The 24,948-nt window shown below is 37.3% G+C and overlaps 1 protein-coding gene and 1 long non-coding RNA gene across 2 annotated transcripts; both read right to left on the bottom strand.

The window, feature by feature from the left end:
• Positions 1–879: 879 nt before the first annotated feature.
• On the bottom strand, positions 880–1,499 carry LOC149834599 (protein S40-4-like). Its single transcript, XM_090009407.1, has one exon. The coding sequence runs from the start codon at positions 1,497–1,499 to the stop codon at positions 966–968; it is 534 nt and encodes a 177-aa protein (XP_089865533.1). The 3' UTR covers positions 880–965.
• Positions 1,500–17,063: 15,564 nt separating this feature from the next.
• LOC149834598 (uncharacterized) lies at positions 17,064–22,727 on the bottom strand. Its single transcript, XR_016432549.1, has 2 exons — positions 22,551–22,727; positions 17,064–17,468 (listed from the first exon to the last, which is right to left on the bottom strand). It is a non-coding gene; the product is annotated as an uncharacterized LOC149834598 (long non-coding RNA).
• Between the last annotated feature and the right edge of the window lie 2,221 nt (positions 22,728–24,948).

Here is a 24,948-nt window from a genome sequence, read left to right as displayed (position 1 = left end):
CAGAATAATATGGTTTAACAGTTCTTAATTCATCAGTCTTTCACTCAAATATTTCTCGAAGTTTATTGTGGCAAACCAACTGTAAAAATATACGTTTCACTCAACTATTTCCTGGGGTGAAAAGTAGCCAAGAAACCAGGCATACACACAACAAAACGGCAGCATCATTTAGTCTCTCAAAGATCATCAGGTATGGGTGTTTGATTGATCAACTCAAAGGCACAAGCATACAGCCACTGCCTCATAAATCAACCCAACAACAGCCCCCCACCCCTAAAACAAAAGGACGAGTAAATCAAGAGTAAATCCATGAATACCTAAACCTGGCCATGAAAATACAAACTTGTGCTCGTATTCTCATATTTTCTAGCAAAAACAAATAATTTTGCTTGTACCCATTTGAGACAGAATCAAATATGAGGATCATATGCAAGACACAAAAACACAGAACAGACTGCGTGACATTTGGAGTCAACACAAGAAATGGGAAAAAAAGGGAAGAAAAAGGAGTAGGTCGGAGAGGGAGATGAAAACATAGAAACTATTCCACTCTCTGAATTAGTTTCCACATAATAAACCTGTTATTTGCTAAAGTGTAAAGTACAAACCAAACAACAAAAATATAGCTTCTGCTTCATTTGAAGACAAAAGGAAAGAGAAGATGAAAGGAGAAAAATATTCATAACAAAACCTTCATTTCTGCAACAAGATGACGGCAGCGACATATAGACCTTAAAGATAACATAATCCCTGTCTCCCTAAACCTAAACAAAACACAAACTAAACAAAACTTCAGGCAGCCAAAGGGTTCAAAAAGTGGCACCTGACACTCTGGTATCATCTGTAAAAAAAAAAAAACAATTACACTTTGAGCGGAACCCCAACATCAATAGCCACAAAAAGGGTAGAAGAACCACCACTGTTCACATGGGTTTGAAAAATTCAAAAAAAAAAGTTGTGTAACCTCATTCAAGAAAACCAGTACTAGTCAGAACCGCATTCCTGACCTTGCTGAGATCTCTCCCTTTTAGGGTCCTTCCAGCACCTTCATATACAGAAGAGGATGTGATATGGCTCCTTGCAAGCTTCTTGGATATCAATTCATGGGGAGGTATTCTATCACCATCATCATCATCTTCATCTTCATCATCATCAGCACCATCATCCACATTCACACTGTTATGGCCACCACTCTCAAAACCATGACCATAACCACCACAACCATCGTCATCATCACCAAAATACCCAGGTGCCTTTAGGCCCTTCTTGTAAATCCTTGACCAGTCAGGGATGTTAACAGGGGCAGATTGTTTAAAGATTCTAACCTCAGGGTTATTGGCAGTGCCACCACTCTTGGGGATTATCCTAGAGAAACTATATGTCAGTCTCCTTGGTGTAGATGCATCACTGCTTTTCTTACTCCTGATCCCATTCTCCCTCTTCTCCTTATGTCCTACAACAGACCACACCTCCTCCTCGTCAAAATCCCCATCAGCCATGTCTGATCACTCCCCAAAACAGACCTACACAGGATGGAAAAAAGGGCAGGGCCTTATAACGTGATAGGAAGGGTGGGGGCCTTATAACCCGGCCCTTTAATTGATGTACATGGGTTTGATGTGAAAGGATATGGTCCAGTTCATTTTGCCACCTCGACCCCTCAAACATAAAAAATGTTGCAGCAGGTATTCTTTTTCTCTTTTTACCCTCCTTCCTTTTTTTGTAGGGTACCCTCTTTTTTGGGGTAGGGACTTATGGGAAAGGATGAACAGCAAGGGAGGACGGGGGATCACGACGAAGAGAAATACTGAAATAGGGAATGTAGAGATTGATGTGCTCTTTGAGAAAAGGGTAAACATGTTGGTTATGGGCTTCTACTCTTGGGATCCGCAGATGGGTGGGAAGGCTCCGCAGCAGTGGTGATGGATGTGACAGGAAACCATTCTCTCTTTTCCCATCTCTATCTCTCGTTTCTCTCTCTAGACCACTACACGGATACAATCCACCTTCCGTATTTCTCTTCCCTTTCTCTCTTAGGCCACTGCTAGGCAAAAACCTCTCTCATGTGACAAGGCCTGTACGGTAACTATAGTGACAAAAGTTTTTATCGGCAATTTTTCGTTTTTAAAAAACTAGTGAGAAATTGAAAAAAATCCATAAATCTTGTGTTTTTTTTTTGGCAAAATATCGGCAATAAAAAATAAATTGAAAAATATAAAAATGAATTTTTATAAAAAATTATTAATAAAATTTATTAATATCACGTTTAAATCATAATAAATAGCTGTTTAAAACATAAATATTGCTTTTAAATCATGGTATTTATGTTTTTTTTTCATAAATCTTGTGATATTTTAAAAATCTTGCGATTTAAACTTTCAGGCAATTTCTCGCGATACTATCATCAGATTTTCATAAATCTTGCGATGTTTGTCACTATGACTGTAACTAGGGGTTTGGTTAGGACCCAGGTGAAATCAGATTTGAACCAAATTTTTGGTTATGGTATTGAGTCTGGACCTAAGTTTAATCTAGTCTACTATAAGAAAAATCATACCGGAATCCGATAAAAACTACATAAATCAGACCCAAACCATACCCGATAAATTAATATTCGTTATCAATTTTACACCAAAAGATTGGGGATCTTAATCGAAACTTGGGTCGGGCCTGATCAGTCTGGTATAAAATTTTACAAACTATACCCTGATGCATGTATTAATTGGGATTTCAAGTCTGGACCCAAGTCTTAATTGGGTCTTCTTATTTGTCACCATACCTAAACTCTATAAGATTTGGTCCGAATCAGGTACCCTGTTGACACCCCTACCTATAATGCTGACCCGGCTGCTGCCTGCAGATGTGGAAATGTGGATAAAGGATAGTGTTTGAGTAATTAGGTAAACAATTTGGATTGGAAAATCTACATGAGCTAGGGGCCAAAAAGTGTCCAAGAATTATGGCCCTAACTTGGCTGTTGTGGGAAGTCTTTTAGATACCTCAATATGCATACCTTTGTCTCCGCTGTGGAAGCTGTCACACTGTTTTGAAGAAACTGTCCCCAGTTTTGATTGCCTGCAGGCATGCTGGCATGCTGGCAAAGGCTTTATGAAACCTACCATAGCAAGATTCCCTCGTACCCATCTCAAACTTTCAATTGTTTGGTTGGTTAAAACATAATTAGACAGGCCTATCTGCACCATGCTGTTCCACCGAGCCTAGGGCTTGGCCCACCTTTTGTACAGGAACAAGCAAAGGAGGAGGGCCAAGCTTAATATTTTACAATCATGGTGCGTAACAGGGGCGGAGCCACATGGTGGGAAGGGTGAGCACGTGCTCACCCTGACTCAGAAAAAATGCTCAAACAGTAATGGGTCAGGGTGAGCCTTAATTAACCCAGAGCGTAGGTGGGTAGTGTCCACCCTGACCTAAACTGCAGGTGGGCATTGCCCTGGGTCGGGGTGCACACCACTTGTGCTCGACCCAAATGGGTCAGGGCATATAGTTTGCAAACTGGTTCGAGTCAAATCGTTGACTCAGTCAAACCATTGACTCAGTGACTCGGTCTGAGCCAACACCCTAGCGATTTCTGATCTGAAGTAAAACTGAAAGTTGTTAAAACCAATGAAAACTCGACATAAACCAGTGAAACTCGTCTGAGTGGTGAGTTTTTTAAGAATTATTCGAGTTTTGCATGTTTTCTTAATTTATTTTTTTTATATTTTATATGTATTTTTTGGGTTTAGGTTTTAGGCCTGGACCCATTAGCTACCGAGCTGAAACCCAGCCCGTTATATATGTGGGACAGGTCTGTCTGGGTCAGCCGACGGGCTACTGGACTAGCTCAATGGGCCGGAGCTATATATTAATTATTAGTAATATAAAAATTAAAAAATTAATTAATTGCATAGTAACTTGGTAACTATTATTATTTACCTAATTAGTTGCATTAGTTTTATGAAAACTATGAAAGATAATTAGTTAGGTACATGAGAACTTGTTAATTATTTATTATTTACCTATTGAGTTGCACTAATTAGTTGGGTTTGGGTTGGGCCCGGGCACTTCACATGGGCCCATTGGGCCAATGGACCGAGTCATGGGCTGCTCTTCAAACCCGAACTCGTTAAGAACTGGGCCAAAGTGGGCCATGCCATCTCCGAGTCAAGTCACACTTAAAGCCCGGTGAGGGGAGCTCTAAACGGGTCTAGGTTGGGCCGGCGTACTGCCCACACCTAATTTTAGTTACAATATTTGGGGTTTTGTTTTTTTTTTTGTTTTTTCAATAAACATAAATTCATGAAATTTTGAGAGATTGGGTATTGGTTAGCATTTTTTTAAATGATGTAAATGTTTATTGACATTTTTTTGGTTTTTGTGTTGTTTTTATTTTTTATATATCATTAAACAAGATTTTTTTGATAAATGCTTGGTTTTGGTTATTACTTATTAAACCTCTAAATCTTTTTTTTTAATTTAAATTTTTTATTTGGTTTCTTAAATGCTATTAATATTTAACTAAGCATTTTTGTTTTTTTGTTTTTTTCAATCAAAGAACATGATTTCTTGAATACATGCTTGATTTTAGTTATAATTTTTCGGGTTTTATATTTTTTCAATTAACGTATCCATCAATCATGTTGTTAGAATTTAGGGGGGCATTTGTGCCCACCCTAGTTTAGATTCTTAGCTCTGCCTCTATAACAGGTGTTTTGGGAGCAAAAGTCTCATGTTTGCAATTAGAATGCTCGTGGTATGGTAGTGACGTTAAATTTATATGATCCAAAAGATCTCCACACCTGGTTTGGAGACTAGTGTATATGACCTACTGCCTAAGTGGGTCAGCACAAAGAGTTCAAGTTAAAGAATATCGTGAATTCCATACTTAGGGTACATGTTCCTTATCAGAAGATTATAGTCCGTAGAAAGCTTTTCTTTGTGGGCAAGGGAGAGTATTCATGAAGTTTTACACTGCAAACACTTAAATAGGGCTACAGTCAATGTGAGAGATGGTTTCTCTCTAATATATATATATATATATATATATATATATATATATATATATATATATATATATATATATATATATATAGAGAGAGAGAGAGAGAGAGAGAGAGAGAGAGAGAGAGAAGGCTCCCTTTCTCCGATGCTTGAGCATCTTATCCATCAGACCTCATATATATTTGTTCTTTATAATTTATTTTGTAAAAAATATGCTTTACATAAACACTTTTCGACATATAGGTATGTTTTTTAAATACTAAAAATCCATGACTACCATTGCATTTAAAACTTTACAATACAAAGTACCAAAACATGTTGCTCACTAAATGAATGATAAAAATCCAATATGTAAAGTTGGATCGATGAAAAGCTCAATCATTAGAGAAAAAATAACATCAATGATATATATATATATATATATATAAGAGCAACAAGAGTTATTAGGTGTAGAGAGGTTGTGTTATTCATATAAGTCAAACCAAGTTTGTCAGAAGATAAGGATGTCATTTTCCAAAGTAATGTGATATTAACCATATTTTATGCGTACCACACCAAGTTTTAGTTTCTTCTTATAATATCCGGATAGTAACACGTTGGATCATTTCTTTCCTTTTTCTATTTTGGTGGAAGTTAAAGGATAAGCATACCTAATTGGATAACCATCTTTTAGCGGGTTTATAAGATTAAGATCAAGTGCAGTCCACATTTCTGAGGTCACAATAAGAAGCAGAGAATAGGGTTTAGAACGATATTCTTTTTCATTTTTATGTATCTGATTCATAAGTGTGTTATGTGGTTTTGGGCATTCAAATAAGATTTAGTGTTGGCGTTTTCTGTAAAACAAACACAAAAAGCGTACTTGTATTCGCCATAGAGCACGTGCAGAGAATTCAGCGTTCTCCTCAGTCGATCGACGCCCACAATGAGCCCAGGCCTTAGGTCGACGGTGAGCAGGACCCTATACCACGTAAACTGGATGTGGGATTTGGGTAGGATTACAGCCACGAATCTCTCACGATCTTCGTAGCATCCTACTCCCTTATATAATGGGAGAAATAGGCAGTTACGTGAATGTGGTCTCTCCACATTCACATAAATCCCACCCACTAACCCCATTATCTGGCCACTAATGTGACCCACTAATGACTGTCAAACCGGGTCACCCTGTGGGTTGGACCCAGACTTATTATGTCCAACATTCTCCCACTTAACCCATTGACACCAAAAGTGTACTAAATCGAGGTGTATATCGTTATCTTAATTTAATTCTTCATGTGGGTTCACATGCCACCCTTTATCACAAGAATGAATCATATGAGTCATGGATATGAACACTCCTTTATGAAATATCATATTCTCATGTACTACACTACAATTCACCTTTAGTGCTTAGGCATGTAGAAAATTACCTTTATGAATAGGTTTGTCTCTTACCTATTTCATTGATCCTTTAATATTGTTATTATGCTATTCTCTCTAACCCATATGAGAGATCCTTTATGCCAAATCAATAATATACAAAGCCATAGAGAATCAAATTTATATACACAAATATGATCATTTAATGTGTTGTCATACATCAGAAGAAATAAAAAAGACACATCTCCTTTACATGTTGGGAATACAATTCCGGTGCTAGCCCTTTAGTAAGGGGATCCGCAGTCATTTCCTTCGACCCAATTGTATTAATACATACCAGATGACTCTCGGTCCTTTCTTTAACAATAAAATATTTTAACTCCATGTGTCGACACGATGTTGAGCTCTTGTTATTTGAAAAGGACAAGACCGCTTCATTATCACAAAAGACTTTTAGTGGTCTCTCAATAGAGTCCACAATACCAAGACCTATAATGAAGTTTCTTATCTAAATGGCATGTGACGAAGTCTCGTATAAAGCAATAAATTTTGCCTCCATGGTATGAGCAACAGTGGTAGACTGCTTTCCACTTCTCTATGAGACAACACCACCCGCTAGTAGTAAAATGTATCAGGTAGTGGATTTTCTACTGTAAATACACCCACCTATGTCCGCATCAGAATATCCAATGACCTCTAGGTGGTCAGCTTTCCTGTAGATCAACATATAGTCTTTTGTTCCTTGTGATGATGCGTAAATTACTCATAATTATAATATATTTTTATTGCATAAATGCATCATTTATAGGTTTAAACTCACACTTAGATGCATATAAATGTCATTGAGCTACAGTTCAAATTTCGTTCGAATCAGACTTAAAACAAGAGAGATATCGATTTTTTAGTGAAACGGGTCAGACCTCGGGGCGATACGAGTCATTTCGGATCAAAAAGGGTTATTTGGGCCTTGGATCTGGGCCGAAACTCCACTATCCAACCCAATCCAAGCCCATTCATAATTTTTGAAAGTATTTGCTGAAAATCCCTCAACTTTAGGTGTCTAGCCAATAAAATCATTTTAATCCTCTTTCTCGAATTTCCATAAAAAAGGTCTTTTGCATAAAACAAATAAAGAAACCCTAAGAGAAGGTTCTTGATTTGGAATCTACGCCGACCAGTAGTCGCCCTCTCCTCTCCACCATCTCCTCTACCCTCTCTTCCAGCCCTCCATAGCCCTTCTTCCATTTTCTTGGGTTTTGGTGGTTTTCCATTACCGTCTTCCCCTTAGTCGCCCCTCCCACCTTCATTTCTTCTCCATCTCATTCCCTAATCAGTTTTTCTCAGCAACTTCTAATGTCAAGTTGTTGTGTTTTTCAAGTGTAGCAGCACAAAGAGGGTGCTTCTTCCATCCGGTGTGACGCCCACATCGTTCGAAACACCGGTCTCTTCTTGTCGGCCTGTTCACCACCCGAGCTAGACTCGATTTGCATTTATATCTCTGCATGCCCCTAGGGAGAGTGTCATTTAAGCATGGGGGATGGTTCAGTAGATACACACTATTTTGTTCTATTTATCCTGTTTCGGTAACTAAAACTCATAAATTAGGCGTTTCAGAATTTTTTTTAGCATATATGAATGTTTTTGACATAATCTGATATGTTAGAAATTTTTAGAAGCCCCATGAAGAAATTTTTTTCTGAACAAAGCTAAAAAGAGTGAGTATTTATGTGAAGTTCAAAGAAAAGGTTGTATTTGAATGTGAAAAGATAATTTTGAATCACAAAGTATAAGCACAGTTTGAAATAAACTACTAAGTAAATGAAAAATATAAGAAAAAGCTCGAGCTCAAAAGAAAAGAGTCTGTGTTAGGTTGTTTGGATAATTTCACAATCCCGAGTAAGATGAGTTCAGGCGTTAGTTAAAGCGTTTGAATTCCACCCGAAAAGGAGAGTGAAAACTTTGTGAGCCTCAGAAGCTGAGATTAGACACAAGTTGAAGTGTCTGAATCTCATGTCGAAAGGGTAAATGAAGGAAGTCACTTTTGTTCCTAGTTAATGCTCTCGACATATAGATAGTGGTATAAGAAGACATTAACATTGCACAGGGCACAAAAGCAAACCACAAGCAAGCTATCAAATGAAAAGAAAAGAATCTAAAAGATTGGAAAAGTGAAAATCCAATAAAAAAGAAAATAAGAGCTTAAATAAAAAGAAAAAAGTCATTACTTAGAAGTAGAATGAAAGACTGTACAGAAAAAGATACAAGTGATGAAAAATGAACAATAGCATGACAATATATGATCTTCTGAGAAACAACTATAGATAAATGCGATTTTTAGAAGAGTGAAAGGAAATTTTTTATCGTGGAGGCATAAAATCTCTAATTATGTTTTGAGAATGAAAATCACATGAAATGTCTGCTAAAATTAATTTCTAAAATTGCCTAGCATTTTAGAAGAAAATTTTGAATTTCTGCATGATTTTTCATGTTTATGGGTAGCATCTCTATAAACCCTCACGAGACCTTGCTCGTCCACTGGGGTAACCAAGGGGTTCAAAAAGGGCTTGTTGCATGTGCTAAATGCAAGCGTAATTACTATGAAAGTGAGTTAGTTGTTTAATAAGTTTGCATTTTATTTGGGTAGTCCATATTTTCATCGTGAGGGTAGGGTGTATTGCTAGGGACTAGCAATTATTCTAGCATGGGGGTATTTGATAATGTATAAATTATTCATAACTATAATATATTTTTATGGCATAAATGCATCATTTATAGGTTTATAACCTGCACTTAGATGCAAATAGATGTCATTGAGCTACGGCTCGAATTTCGTTCGAATCAGACTTAAAACGAGAGAGATATCACATTTTTAGTAAAACGGGTCAGACCTCGAAGCGATACAGGTCATTTCGGATAAAAAAGGGTCCTTTGGGCCTTGGATTTGGGCTGAAACTCCACTATCCAACCCAATCCAAGCCCATTCATGATTTTTGAAAGTATTTGCTGAAACCCCCTCCACTTTACGCACCTAGACAATAAAATCATTTTAATCCTCTTTCTGGAATATCCAGAAAAGAGGTCTTTTGCATAAAACGAATGAAGAAATCCTAAGAGAAGTTTCTTGCTTTGGAATCTGCACCGACCAGCAGTCGCCCTCTCCTCTATCCTCTCTTCCAACCCTCCATAGCCCTTCTTCCATTTTCTTGGGTTTTGGTGGTTTTCCATTACCGTCTTCCCCTTAGTCGCCCCTCCCACCTTCATTTCTTCTCCATCTCATTCCCTAATCAATTTTTTTCAGCAACTTCTAATGTCAAATTGTTGTGTTTTGCAGGTGTAGCAGCACAAAGAGGGTGCTTCTTCCATCCGGTGTGACGCCCACATCATTCGAAACGTCGGTCTCTTCTTGTCGGCCTCTTCACCACCCGAGCTAGACTCGGTTTGCATTCCATCCAACTCAGCGCACCTCTAAACTGCAATACCGTGGAGCACACAGCAGCTAGGCATCATGGCACACTGGTAGACGCCCTCTCCATGGCTTGAACCATTCTACCTTCGCCCCTCCAATCGTCGGATTACCGGTCGGCCACCTGTAAGCTTATTTTCTTGTAGGTAAACCCCATGGTGTGTTCGTTTATTTTCTGTTGTATGCGAGTTTCCTCTGTTACCTAGCCATAGAATCAGCGCCTTAGTGCTTAAGCTAACACTGTAATTGCATTTAAGATTTCTTTTAAAATTGATTTGCATTTTATAGATTGTAAAATCCATTTTTGTTGTTGGCGCCCAAACCGGCTGGACTGGTTCCAACCGGCTGGAGCCGTTTGCTTTAGATTCTAGTCATTAAAATAGCATAGATTAATGAGTTTTTATTTAGGTTTAATTAGTTTTAGTCTTGCAGCCTTGTTGATCGTTGTTTTGGATTGAAAGGCGATCAAGTCACAAAAATCGGGTAGATTCATGCTACCCGATTTAAGTGTCTTGAGCATTATAGATCAACGTAATGAGTTTAGGTTTTTCTGTTTAGTTTCAACAATAAATTCTGTTATGTCTTGAAATCTGTAGGCAGGGAATTAATTCATAATTTAGTTATTAGTATAGTTAATTTTTAGTATCCAATTCCGATTGGAATTCTGTCCAATCGATTTGGGCGTTTTGCAAGGACTGACTTAGATTACTAATTGCTGGGTGGTTTATGTTTTAGCAGTGATTTTCAGTAGTTCTACCAGTTAATTAGTGCATGGATTCAGTATTAGCTTAGAGGAATTAATTAATAAGATATACAAATTGGTTTAGGGTCCATGTTAGCATTTGCAGGTGTAATTTCTGTTTAATTGATATTAATATTATGTTTTTGACAATTAGACTGTTACCTTCTGTTTTGGCCTAGTGATGGTAGTTATCTCCTCGCTGTTAGCAGCGCAATGTGGATGGTAATAATGTTGTTTATTGATGTTTACATGCACGTAATTAGTAGAATGTGTGTTAGAGTCGATTGATTGCATTTCCATGATAGGCGATTTTAGGTGTCTTGTTCAACTAGGGATATTTGATTGAATTGCTATTTAGCAATAGGTCCTCATTAGGGTAGTTGTTAGCTTATGAATTAAACTAGATTACAGTAGCTTTATGTTGATAGGTTTTGTGTTACAAGTGGTGTGTTAGAATGGTTCGAATTAGGTTTCCATGTTAGCTGATATTAGCTTTGCTTAATAGATAGGATGAATTCATTTTCGGGTAGCTTACTGTTTCTACCATGTTTTAGATTTTAATTAGTTAATATTTAAGATGCTAGTTAATGTAGAGTAGTTAGATTAGGGTTTATTCGAATTTTAGCCTTTCGTCACAATGTATCTCGACTCATACATCAAATCTAACTAGAACCACGTATCTAGCCGGGTTCGTCACGCTGTGAGCATAGGATTCGTTGTTGAGGTAGTTTATTCTGTAGATCCCTCTGATTAAGTTTAGAATTAGTTCACATAGGTGTTAGTTTTATGATTTGCATTTTAGAGTTGTTTTATCACGGTTTTGCCTCTCATAATTTTAGATTTCCTAAATAGGCTTATCACGTATTTTTGTCTGAATTTGTGACATCTATATCCAGAGTTTCGAGAGTGACCTTCGTGATCCATAAGCTTCACTAAATTTTTGGTTCTGTCAGAAACACAACGAAACAAAAATTACTCCAATCGGACTCTGTTTGAGCTGTCTAATATTCATTCTCTGACCGCCTATCAGAAATTAGGGTTTCACATAGCGTAGGGGCAAAATAGTCATTTACAAATTTTCATAGTTTTCTAATTTCGATTTTTAGGGTTTTATTAGGTTTCTAACATTAGTCTAGAGTTAATGATAGTGTTAGGATAATTAGTTTAGGAAGTTAGCTTTGGTATTTTCTCGTATTACGTAGAATTAGGTTAGCGAATAATTTTAGCATTAACTTAAATATAGTCGTTTCCATTCCTGTAAATCGCTTTCTAACTTTTTTTTTATATCGTGCAGGTGATATTAAGTTACAGTAAGAGCAATTCGTCTCAGTGGTCAATCGTCACATCAGTGAAATGATGAAAATGCCCTTGTACTCGCGGACTTAAGTCACTGCGTGTTTATTTTTTGTTCTTGTTCAAATTTGATTTCATTGTAATATTCTATGTAATTGAACAAGTTCTATATCAATAAAATGCAATATTTAGTTTTAATCTGAGTGTATCTCATTCTCTGTGGATCGATCTGACTCACCACTTACGTGGGAAATCGGTTTTATTACTTGATTGGTGATTTTCCAAAACGCTTTCAACGATAAAATATGTTTTAAAATAACACTTACAAAAATCTGATCACCTTATAAATAGCGCATGACTTTCTTCGCTGCCTTCCAGTGTGCAATGCCTGGATTTGACTGATATCTACCAAGTATTCTCACAGTAAATGCTATATCAGGTCGAGTGCAGGTCTGCCCGTACTGCAAACTTTCAACTGCTGAAACATATGAAACAACATCCATCTGAGCCTTCGCAATATCATCTTAAGGGCAGTCATTTAAACTCAATTTATCATCTTTCACTATATGTGCCAAACCAGGAGAACAATTCTCCATCCCATATCTTTTAAGAACCTTAATGATGTAGGATTTCTGAGAGAGACCAATGACACCCTTAGTTCTGTTGCGACACATTTCAATTCCAAAGACATATGTGGCCTCACCCATGTCCTTCATATCGAAATGAGAGGAAAGAAAATCTTTTGTTTCATGTAATAGACTCAAATTATTAGTTGCAAGAAGAATATCGTCAACACATAAAACCAAAATTATGAACTTACTTCTACTAGTCTTAATGTAAATACACTGATCAACAATGTTTTAAGTGAATGTAAAGTTCATAATTACCTGATTGAACTTCTTATACCACTGGCGAGAGGTCTGTTTAAGTCCATAAATTGACTTATTCAATTTGCAAACTAAGTTATTCGAGTCTTCTATACTGAAACCAGAAGGTTGTTGCATGTATACCTCATCATCCAGATACCCATTCAAGAAGTCAATTTTTACATTCATCTGATGTAGCTCTAAATCAAAATGAGCTACGAGGACCATGATTATTCTCAATGATTCATTAGTTGAGACATGAGAAAAAGTCTCATTATAATCAATGCCCTCTATCTGTATGAAACCTTTTGCAACAAGCCTGACCTTGTATATCTCCACATGACCTTTAGAGTCTGTTTTGGTCTTATAAACCCATTTACAACCAACAGGTCTAACTCCATCAGGTCGAGGTACAAGATCCCACACTTGGTTCTTTGCCATAGAGTCAAACTCTTCTTTCATGGCATTGATCCAATGTGTTGATCTTTCACTTTTAATGGCTTCTGCAAATGTGAAGGGATCTTCATCAATGTCTATGAAATCATTTGACTCTTGTAAATACACCACATAGTCCAGATGGATAGCAGATTTTCTAATTCTAGTGGACCTCTATACAGGTGCTACAGGTGGTTCAAAATGAGTCTTTGTATCTTGTTGTTGTTGTATATCTTCATCAACAACCAGATCTAGTTGGGATTGATGTTCATTGACGGGACTTTCTCTTACATTACCCGAATGAACAATGATAGAAAAAATCAAGTCTTTATTCTTAGCAGGTGTGAAATCTGTATCCTACATTTTCTCAAAATTAATATTTTGAGACGCATCTATACCAACAGAACCATTTTCAAGAAATATTATTTTATCTGTTTCTACTATCTGTGGTGTATAAGCTGAACAATAAAACCTAAAACCTTTTGACATTTTTGAATAACTAATGAAGAAACCATTAGTTGTCCTAGGATCAAAAGCATTTATATGTGGGTTATACAATTTAGCTTCTGCTGGACATCCTCATATGCGCATATATGACAAAGAGGGTTTTCTACCTGTCCAAACTCGTAAGGAATATTTTGAATAGCCTTCATATGGACCTTATTCAAAATATGTATTGTTGTCCTAAGAGCTTCATCCCATAAGGTCAAAGGAATGTTTGAGTGATTCAACATCACTCGAATAATTTCTTTAAGCATACGATTTCTCCTTTCAGCTACACCATTCTGGTAAGCACTACCAGGCATGGTATACTGAGGTATAATGCCTTCCTCTTTTAGAAACCGCGCTAATGGACCTTTCTTTTGTCTCATCTCAGTGAAACGACCATAATATTCGCCACCTTTATCAGACCTGACAACCTTAATAACTTCACCGAGTTTTTTCTCTACATCTTTCTTGAAGTTCTTACAAACCTGAAAGACCTCTGATTTTTCAGATAATAAGTAGACATACATATACCGTGAGTAAATCGTCTATAAAGGTGACAAAATATTTTCACCCGTATAACACGGTGAAAAACAGCCGCACACATCCGTATGCACTATTTCTAACTTTCCATTATTGTGTTTGACGTCTTTCTTATACGTGTTAGACTGTTTAGCCTTTATGCAGTCAACACATGGCTCTATATTCGTAAAATCAAGGGATCCGATGATTTCTTCTTTCACGAGTCTTTTGACTCTCTCTTTCGAGATATGTCCTAACCTTCGATGCCAAAGCAGATAGGATTGATCATCCTTTAGGCCATGTTTATTGCCAATCATTGTGTGCTCAATTGAGTGAGACTCTCGAATTTGAAATTTGGTTCTTAATCGATACAAACCATCACACATATATGCAGAACCTATATTCATTGAATTTTTTATAATAATAAGTTTGGAATTTTTAAATTTAAATACAAAGTCAATCTTATCAAGTTTTGAAATTGAAATCAGATTCTGACTATAGGATGAAACATAAAATGTATCGACCAAATCCAATATGAATCCTTACTCCAACACAATTTTGTAGGTCCCAACATTCTTGACATGCGAACACATCCTATTTCCAGAAAAGATGCTTCTCTCATGCTCTGTTGGTTCCCTCTTGTTCAGAAATGCCTGCAAAGAGTTGATAATGTATATCGTGGCACCAGAATCAATTCACCAACTATGCAATAGAACATGGATTAAATTGCACTCATGAGAAACAAATGACTTATTACATTTATTTTCGAGTCACTTCATGTATTTCAAACAGTCCACCTTCTTATGCCCCTTCTCCTTGCAGAAGAAACACTTTATAGAAGCGCCTCCTAACTGAGATTTAGCTTTAGCGTGAGAGTTTGAACTCTCACCAATGGCTTTCTTCTGATTCTTTTTTTTTGAAGGAGCTTTTCTTTGGCCTCGACCTCTGTTTATTCTTATGAGAGGCCATATGTTCACTTGGCACCCTCTCACCTTTCAATCTCTCTTCTTCTTCAACACACTTGGCCAAGAGGTCATTAAAAACCACTCATCATTATGTGTGTTGTAGGAGATTTTGAAGGGTCTATACTCAGTAGATAATGAGGTTAAGATCATATGAACCAAAGAGTCAGAGATGACGAACTTCATGTCATTCAATTGAGTTGCAATATTCCTTATTTTCAAAATGTGCTGTCGGATGTGACTGTCACTGACATATTTCATAGACACCAATTTGGACATGAGCGTACTGACCCTTGCCTTATTACAAGTGACAAATTGAGCCTCAATGGATCCCAGAAATTCCTTAACTGTCCTGCAGTGAGGAATGACACCTCGAATATTCTTAGCCACCCGAGATTGCAAAAGCAATAGGCTAAGTCTGTTCGAGCGCTCCCACTTCTCAGAGGTAGCCTTCTGATCGGCTGTACTCTGCTTTGTAAGAGCGAGAGGTTCGTCAATTCTAAGGGTCAGATCTAAATCCATATAGCCCAAAGTGAATAACATGATTTTTTTCCAATCTGAAAAGTTAAATACGTCTAAAAAGGGGATATTACTAGAACCGTTGATAAGAAAAGAACCTGATAAAACAAGGAATAAAAAATGAAAAGACATTACTATTATTGCTCAGACGAGACTCGTGTTGAAAAGGTAAAAGTGAGACCCTTTATTTTCACCTTTTCTGAGACAAGCATAGTTCAGCCATTATCGTTCCACTTTTGTGGAAACGATAATACTCATAGTTGCTCCGTCTTTTCAATTCTCAAGGAATTGATTTCAGTTGATAAAACTAGCAGATCATGTATCTAGAGGCAATCAACATTGTACCTTTGGGTACAAACATGCTTCATGGGCTGGAATACACATCTATTATCACACCCTGTGTAAATTTGAAATACAACGACCTACCTTTGGGAAAAATCAATATTTCATAAATTCACGCACAATCATAATAACAAATCTTAATACGGTCCAAAGAATCCTTAATCAACACAACTTAGATCACTTTGGTGATTATATGAATCAGTCAATCAAGATATTTTACCGAAAACCTATTCATATTATAGAGCACACCCATGCACATATTTTAATGATGTATATTCATGACATAATGCAAGTTCATGCTTCAACTAATATACATAAACTAACTATCATGAATTTAGTTACAATTCATGCTTAAAACCATCATGTACAACTTAACTAACACAAAATACATGAATTTACATGCATAAGTCATGCATTATTTAAAATAAATACTTTATAAAGCACGAAAAATAACAAAGACATGCTCATATGGGTAAAACCCAGGGTCCTCAAGTAGGAATCAGTCTGAAAATACTCTGAACCGGTCTGAAACAACCCAAAAGCGGTCATCTAAGGGTCCGAACCGATTCTGAACCTTATGAATCGGTACCAAATATGAACAAAAGTTCATAAAACCCTATAACCGTATGCCAAAATCCTTTTACCGCCTTATATTTATGAAAATAGGGTCTTAGCATCTCAAAACCGATAAAAAATGGGAAAGAACCGGTCAAAAACAGCTCTGAACCGATCCCAGAAAAGGCCAAATCAGTACATGATCCGGTTCACACCAAATAGTGTCTGGATCCTGCAGAAGTATGGATCCAATCTGTTCCAAATAGGGTTCGAGTCTAACTCGGTCTGAGCTGGACCCGGGTCTGACCCGGTCCTAAGTGGACCCGGTCCGAACAAGGACCCGGATTTGACCCGATCTTAAGTGGACCCGGGTTGGACCCAGTAGTCTAGGGCCGAACATGGACCCGGGTCTGACTCGGTCCGAACAAGGGATTTTTGACACATCAGCGAGGAAAATTTCCTAAGAGCAAGATTTATGTCTATGGTTCATTATTAACAAAGAGAGGAACTCAAAATTCAAGTAAAAAATGAAACTATCTCGACATATATACACAATCAAAACACAATCTGTATAGAAAGAAAATGCATGTCAAGCATTTTCAGCAGTCGAATCACATACTAAACAGAAACTAAAAATGAAGGTTCAGTGACAAGCCAGTCATTTGGATGTTCTCTTCTGGTACTGAGTCTTCACCCACTTGATACCAACACTTGTCCCACTCTTGACCTTCTGTGCACCAACAACTGCTGCAGATTTGGCTTTCTCCATGCTTACTGAAGCAGCAGCCTTCATCTTGGCATTCACATCAGACATCTTGCTACCATGATCTTTTGCCTTTGGTTTGCTTGCCACACTAGTGTCATTGTTGTCCCACAGTTCAGCCCAAGTAGGTGCTTCATTGGTAGAACCCATGCTTCCACTTCAAAATCCGTTCAAGCCAAAAGATTTGGTTAGTTCCAATAGAATTTTTAAGGTAACCCTAAACTTTAGACAGTGGAAATGCATGTAGACATGCAGTAAATCCACGAGGAAAAAAGAGCAGCAATGTTTCATTATGGCAAAGAATGTTTGATAGGGATACTTTATGATAGGTTAACCTGCAACAATCATGTGATCGTCAACACAAGGACATATTTTCTGCAGTAGAAGAGAAAATTGGTTCTATAATCAATATGATAAACCAATTTCTGCAAGAATTTTATGTTTGGTGAAAGCCAAACTCTAGAATCAACTGACAGTTAAACCCTTAATTGTTTTAAGTTTCAGTTTATTTTCTCAACATTTCATCTCCCCAGTCTCACAATGCATGAAGGGTTTATAAGCTATCAACAACTTTCACAGAACCATTATTTTATCTACCCTTTTTTAAGAAATGAAGAATGCAAATGTACACCAATCTCATCTTCAATATTCGCGGCAATCAAGTGATTGTGTCTACACTTGTAATTTCACTGTTATAAAGAACACAACGCCTGGTACTTGTTGCTGTTCAAATAAACCTGATAAATCTTAAGCCAGGTTTGATGCACTGAAAGAAAAAATTACCCTATCTCCTACAGGCTGTTCTTCTTGTCTCAATGTATAAGAATAGGAGGAAACTATCATTTGAAAACTGCCTAACAGTTGAAGGCAATAATAACTTGAAAATAAGAATAGTCAACCACATCATGTTCTTTGTATGTTAGATTACTTGAAAAGGTAGGTGTACATGTGATTGTTCAGGACAGGTTGGCATAATACAAAAAGAAAAAAGGACTGTATATGATACAACAGACTATGTAGGAAACTTCTTTATCACCCAGTAATGACACAAAGATTCAATACTAAGCTTTTATATTGTTTAAAAAACATGAAAGTTGGAATTGATACCAAATTTAAGCATTTTCCATTTTAACCTGCACTGGTTAGCCCCAATGAGGGCTGGCATAGTTGGGTGGGGCTTTGGCTGCTAGATGGGCATTCAAGGTTCGATTCTCGTGGGCGTAGCATAGGCTCCGGGGGTAGGGGTCCTAGCCTTGGAGTTTTACGCTGCCGGCACGATGACCACAGGTATGGCAGCCTGAGCCAGCGGGACCAGGTCTCTGTGCCGGGTGCAGTTTCTTCGGGTTATAAATTAAGAAAAAACAAAAACTGCACTCGGTATGCCTGGAAATTAAAATCACATCATGATCAATAGTATATGATGGACAGAGTCTGGAGTCCCATCAAGAACACGTATTCTCAAATTGAAATTGGATTTGCACACTTTTAATCAAGAACTGTTGGGCTTGTTTGCAATGGGAGGAGTTGTTGGCCTGTGGAATTCCATACAGAACCTAGACCATGGGAAATTACGGAGGAACACCATAAGAAGATGACAGTTTACTGAGTTGTCCACATAGTTTTGGTGACCTCTCAGGATTTCTTTTTCTTTTTGAGCCACAAGGAATTGTCAAGATTGTGGCTATGATTAGATGACATTTGGCTTTTAGCAATTTTCTCTAACATGCATGAAAATATGGATACACAGAAAGTACTTTGGCAAAAGATCGAAACTACATGCATAAACTTAAGATCCAAGAGATCTGAATTTGGTCCATGATAAAAGCTCTCATTCAAATATCTGCATCCTTTTGAAACATCTTCGTATTGATACATCCCTTGTTGGGCTAGCAATCATAGATAAAAGTGAAGTAATTGGCCACAATGAATTCATTTGACGTGACCAAGTAGGGAATTCTTTAAGTTAGCAACAATTTAAAGGTGACAAACCTCTTGTGCACGGTGACTAGTCTTCCATAAGTGAAGAGGACTACTATAGGTGATACACTTGTCTCCTTGACTCCTAAGGAAAATTTTGCTGAGAGAGCCAGCCCAAAATAATATATTCCTTCTAGAGAACAGCCCCAATTGCTTTCAGCTTTGAGAACACATGGCCCTTAAGTGACAAAGTTGAATGAAGATGGGATTTTAGTTTTCTTTGGGTTCCAACAGTCACATTTGCAAAATCACCAGGGATCTCACCTAGGGAAAGATTCAATTCCATTATGGCTATTTAAGAAATTGACACGTCAAAGTAAAATACAGAAAAAAAAGAAAGAAACTTGACAAGAAGCAGGCAGCTGACTCCTAGAAATATGAATTATAAGCAAGTGATGTCATGTTAAAGCGAACAAAATTCTATTGTTCATTCAATCAAGCAAAAGAAACTTTACCAACTGCAAGGTCAATTAGCTACTAGTCTACATGTTGAGATCACCTGCAGGCACTGCAAGGATTATCTGTAATACTCACAATGGCATTCTAGGTCATGACTGAACTATGCTCACACAGAATTTACAATGATACTTTCTGATTGATTAGGGAATCACTTATCCGTATAGTTTTAAGCATTATTTAGGTTGATACTGGTAAATTATTTCTAGGGCACCTCTTAAAACTTGGGAAAGTTACAAAGGTGCCTTTCAAAATGGATGAGTTTTCAGAAGATTCTTACCTTCTGCCATGCTAGCAGATAGCCTAGGATACCAAGGAATGGGGTTCTTCAATGTAGCACCTAGAGGTAGCTCTGATCAAAGGAGAAATATAGAGTTTGTTGAGGTCATATCTAAATGTGCGACTTCAAAGAATTACTTATAATTATCTGGACACTAAATCCAAAACCTTATTACAGATGCCGGATGGGGTTCCCATGGCAATCCTGAATCTTTAGCTCGACAAAATTATAAAGCATAGACCACATATTTATGGTTGTCAAGTTGATAACATCACTAAATTTTGAGTGAAGTTAAGATAACAGGTACAAAAATTTCCAAAGATGACTAAGAAGTCATTTTAGAACTAGGAAGATGAGAAACTAGTTCTCTGCAAAATTGTTAAATAACTGGTCTGTTATGTGCCAAGTTCACTGGTATGCCCATAGACAGCAAAATTGTTAAACCTTGATTGTGAGGAGACAACAGTTACTGGCTTCTGCACTTTGTACTGGGATGAGATACCCATAAGAGGTGCCCAAGCGCACAGGTTGTTCAATGATCCGAACCCCTGTGTACTGGGATCTTTGGCACCTCTAGAAATCCTTTATCCACAACCTACAAACCTTGTAATTATGGTCAAAACCTCCATAATCTTTTCATGGAGAAAGTACACAAGGTAGTGGCCATTTGAATACTGTTCTTTCACCAAAATCATATCATTCACTGAAACAATTGGCAGATGCTCAATAATTTTCTGCTGAGAGCATATCAGTTACATGAAACAACAATAAAGACATGTTTCTCATGTAAAAGATATTTGGAAGTGTTTTGTTCTTCTCAATGCAGTGGGGTACTTGGTAAACACAAAAAGGTTTGTATCTAGGATATAGTTCAATAGAAACATATATTTCAGGCATGATATCGTAGAGTAGGCATCCCTGATACCTCATGTGCATAAAAGAGATTCCACACGACATTGACAGCCACATACAAGCTTTTGTATGAGCAGTTGACTGAGAACCTGTAGGAAAAAAACTAAGCTTTCGCTAAACTTCTTGTTTCATTGGATAAATCAAAGAGAAATCACCATTGGATCCCTCTGTTCATGTTTGTGACATGATTGCTCCAGAGCACAATAGAAAGGCAGTCTCTCTCAATATGCAGTCAATCATAAAATAAACTGTGAAGCGTGTAAAATTGATAGCTGGAAGAGATCCTCTTAATTTGCTGAACACCTATGTCACACATATACTCCATTTTAACTCTCATTCCATATATGTCATATTGGAATCTTTGTAATGTGTGAGATAGATATAGAACTAATTGAAATTAGATATTTGATGATAAGTAGCCTAGATTCTTTAAGCAGTACAAGAGGCTTGTCAGACACATATTGCCACTATGTGGGATGCACAAGGTTTTGAATCAAGTCATAGAACCAGTTCCACTTATGGTCTCTAGAGCTTTCCCTTTCACAGTATGATAATACGGAGTTTTTCAATCATGATAAACATTGATGATACAGAAACAGGAAAGTGTTGGGACAACCGACATGACAAACATGAAAATAGATTTTTCTTGGAATTATGGTGGTTGCCCTGATACCCAGTTCATTCTTTTCATTTGACTATTTCAATCAATAAAATCTACAGTATTTCCACAACCAAAAGAAAGAGAGCATAAAAAAAGGAAAGTAGAAATGAAAAATAATATTGTTCAAGTCCTAAAAGACCGCCATGCACCAACTAATGAGGCACATCATTTGCTAAAAACATATAAGGTTTATATGTCTACAAAGATGACAAAACGAAACAGAGAACAGTCAACCATGATCAACATCCAGAAGTGTTGTCAGACCAAGTTGAAATGGGCAACAAATTTATTTGGACACTATTGATAGAACCAACAAAATTCATGCACCACTTCATCATCCAATAAAAGACACATACCTACAAAAGAGAACAAAAACTTTCTATGGGTATCTATATTTAGTCAAAGAAACAGAAACATGAAGAAAAGAAACTCAAAAATCTATAAGGGTTTTATGTTTTAATCTGTCATGTTTCGTACTTGAATATCATTCAGAAAAGTAGAACGGGGAAAATAATCAGGAACTGATCGAACCCAAAACTCAAAATTTCTCATACTAATTCCTCATGTTTCTAACAACCATAATCTCATAGCAATCTTGAAGACGGGGTAAGACCCAAACCAAGACTCCAAATGCTTTCATTGCTTCCCATGCATAAAAAAAGAGAGACCACCACCAATATATAACAGCCTATCACAAAAGCAAAAGAGGGATAAAGTAAAACTTCAAAACGATCCATCCAGCCATTCCATATTCAACATCTATGCAAAATATTATACCAAAGAATCAAACAAGACTACTCCCCAAGCAACTAAGAAAAGAACAAGACTACCAACAAACACCCACCAATCATGCAAAGAAAGCAATGAAGGGAAAATCAAGATCACAAAGAAGATGATAAACCAACAAAGACACACTTCATATCCAATAAAAAGGAGTCTACAAAATTGCTTACCTTGTAGAGAGAGAGAGGCTTTGGCGGTGTTCTTGTTGTTGGTGCTGCTCTTATGGTCTGGGTTGGCAGAACTCAGAGACAATCAAGAGGCAGACTGCGTGAGAAGGCTCTTTTGGAAAAGTTTGGAGGTCTGACCCAGACTTCTGTATTTTTATTATTATGGTCTCTTATGAGATCAGCTGTGAGACTCCATACGGTTGGCAGCCTTTTATCTTTTTCCTTTTTCCTTTTCCTTTTTCCTTTTCCTTTCTAATTTATAAGTTTCTGATTTATCTTTTTCTCTTTCCACATTGGCTTCTGCCTTGCCGGCCCCGCAAGGGAATCTTCAGCTAGTCCCTTTTTTACCTAGGAAAATTTAGAAGGCGTTTGTTTCCTACCCTTTCCAGTTTCCTGTGAAGAGCCATTTTTTCTTTTATAGGAAAGCTAGCCTTTTTTTTTTCCAAACATGAGTGAAACAATTTAACAAACATCTTCATAGGAAATATGTAGTGAGCGCAAGTAATAAATGCAAAAAACATTTTTCTTCTCAAGACGTATTCAAAGTTTCAAACCTCTCACAATGGAGAAACTTTCCCTCCTGGGCATCCCTTTCAAGAGAAAATAACTTTTCATTGGAGGGGATGTAACTAGGGGTGTCAACGGGTCAGGTTTGGTTGGGACCCAGGTAAAACCAGACATAGACCAGATTTTCGGGTATGGTATCGGTCCGGACCCGAGTCTACTATAAAAGAATCCATACCCAGATCCGATAAAAACTATATGAACCATACCCAGTAAAATAATAAATTTTTTATCAATTTTATATAAAAAATTTGCAGGTCTTAATCAGAACTCGGGTTGGGTCTGGATCTGGTATAAAATTTCACAAACCATACCCAGGTCCATGTATTAATCAGACCTTCGGGTCCGGTCCAGGGTCTTATTGGGTCTTCTTATTTATCACCATACCCGGATCCTGGGTTTGATCCGGGTCGGGTCTGGGTCAATCAGACCCGTTGACACCCCTAGGTGTAACAAATGCATAAAACTTTTCATGTGAAAGGGGCTTCCTTTTCTAGCAGGATGAAACAAACAGTCCCACAGGAAAGTGCTGGGTCATGCATGCAACATCGGGCCTCACATTTCCTGTGAAAATCCCTTGTTTTGCTTGAAAATTCTTCCCCATCACGAGAAGTGGGGAAGAAGTTTCCCAGCGAAAGGGGGGCACGCGAAGGTATTTTTTGAACCACGTGCCTCCTTTCACACGAAAGGGAGTTCCCCTTTCCTGATCTTTTAACAAACGAGCACTTAGGGATGTAAACGTCTTGGAAATTAATCTGATTTTGCATCAACAGATTCAGATCCACATTGGAAAAACTAAAGCTAAATCACGGGTTATTTAGCTTAACTAGATAGCAGATGCAATACTTACATATACTTGGGTTCATATCTATATTGGATTTGGTTTAATGCTTTATACGGAATCTGAATTTGTTCATTTATTGTATCTGATTTGTGCCACTGAATCAGATTAAACATTCTGATTCGGCCGGATGTCCGACCTGAACTCAAACTGTTTATATCCCTACAGGGAATCTACGTGGTTTCGGTATAGCCACACCGGATCTAATTGAAAGATGACTGAATTTCCATTGGGCTTCGATCAATTGTCAAAAATCTCGTTCTTGGGAAAATCTCGGGTGAGAAAATCGTGAGATATATTTAATATACATTTGTCCTCAAAAGAAATCAGCATATATAAAAACATAGATTAATATATAATACAAATAATATGAAAATATCAATAAAGTGATTTTATTGTGTAAATATCTTGATAAAAACATGATATGTTTAAAATAGGTGACATTTCATAGTATTTTTTAGGCATTGTATTGGCTCTCAAAATATCAGACATTTGTAACATATGCTTGGACTCAGGTTTGGTGGGCTTTACCAACTCTAATAATCAGCTTAGGTGCGGATTATGATACTGTCAGTTGTTTATTGGATTTGGATTTCAAAATCACATATACCACCATCAATCAGGCCCGACGAACAGTCCATGGAGCTGCATCCATACTCGCCTGGTCCACGCACATCACACATTTCAAGAGGTTGTCCACCCATCTTAGACCATCCTTTTTTCCAATCAAACCCGGCGCTCGATCTAGTTTAGTAAGCCTGACCAATTTTTAATTGGATGTGAAACAAGCATTAGATTTTGGAAGGTGGATGTGAGATCCCTACATGAGCTCACCTCTACGGGCAAACACCACATAATCGAATTGAATTTTGACCAGTATACTTTCTTATGCGTGCCCTCTAAAGTATGTGTCATTAAGAAAATTTTTGTACTAAATTATCATACAATATTTAAGTTAACCCGGTTGAATGTGCTAGAGCACTAACTTAACCAGGG

This window comes from Nuphar pumila, chromosome 6 (assembly GCF_984573655.1).
Source record: "Nuphar pumila chromosome 6, dmNupPumi1.hap1.1, whole genome shotgun sequence".
NCBI lineage: Eukaryota > Viridiplantae > Streptophyta > Magnoliopsida > Nymphaeales > Nymphaeaceae > Nuphar > Nuphar pumila.
The sequence above is the reverse complement of the archived record's forward strand: the minus strand, read 5'-3'. Positions and strand labels throughout refer to the sequence as shown.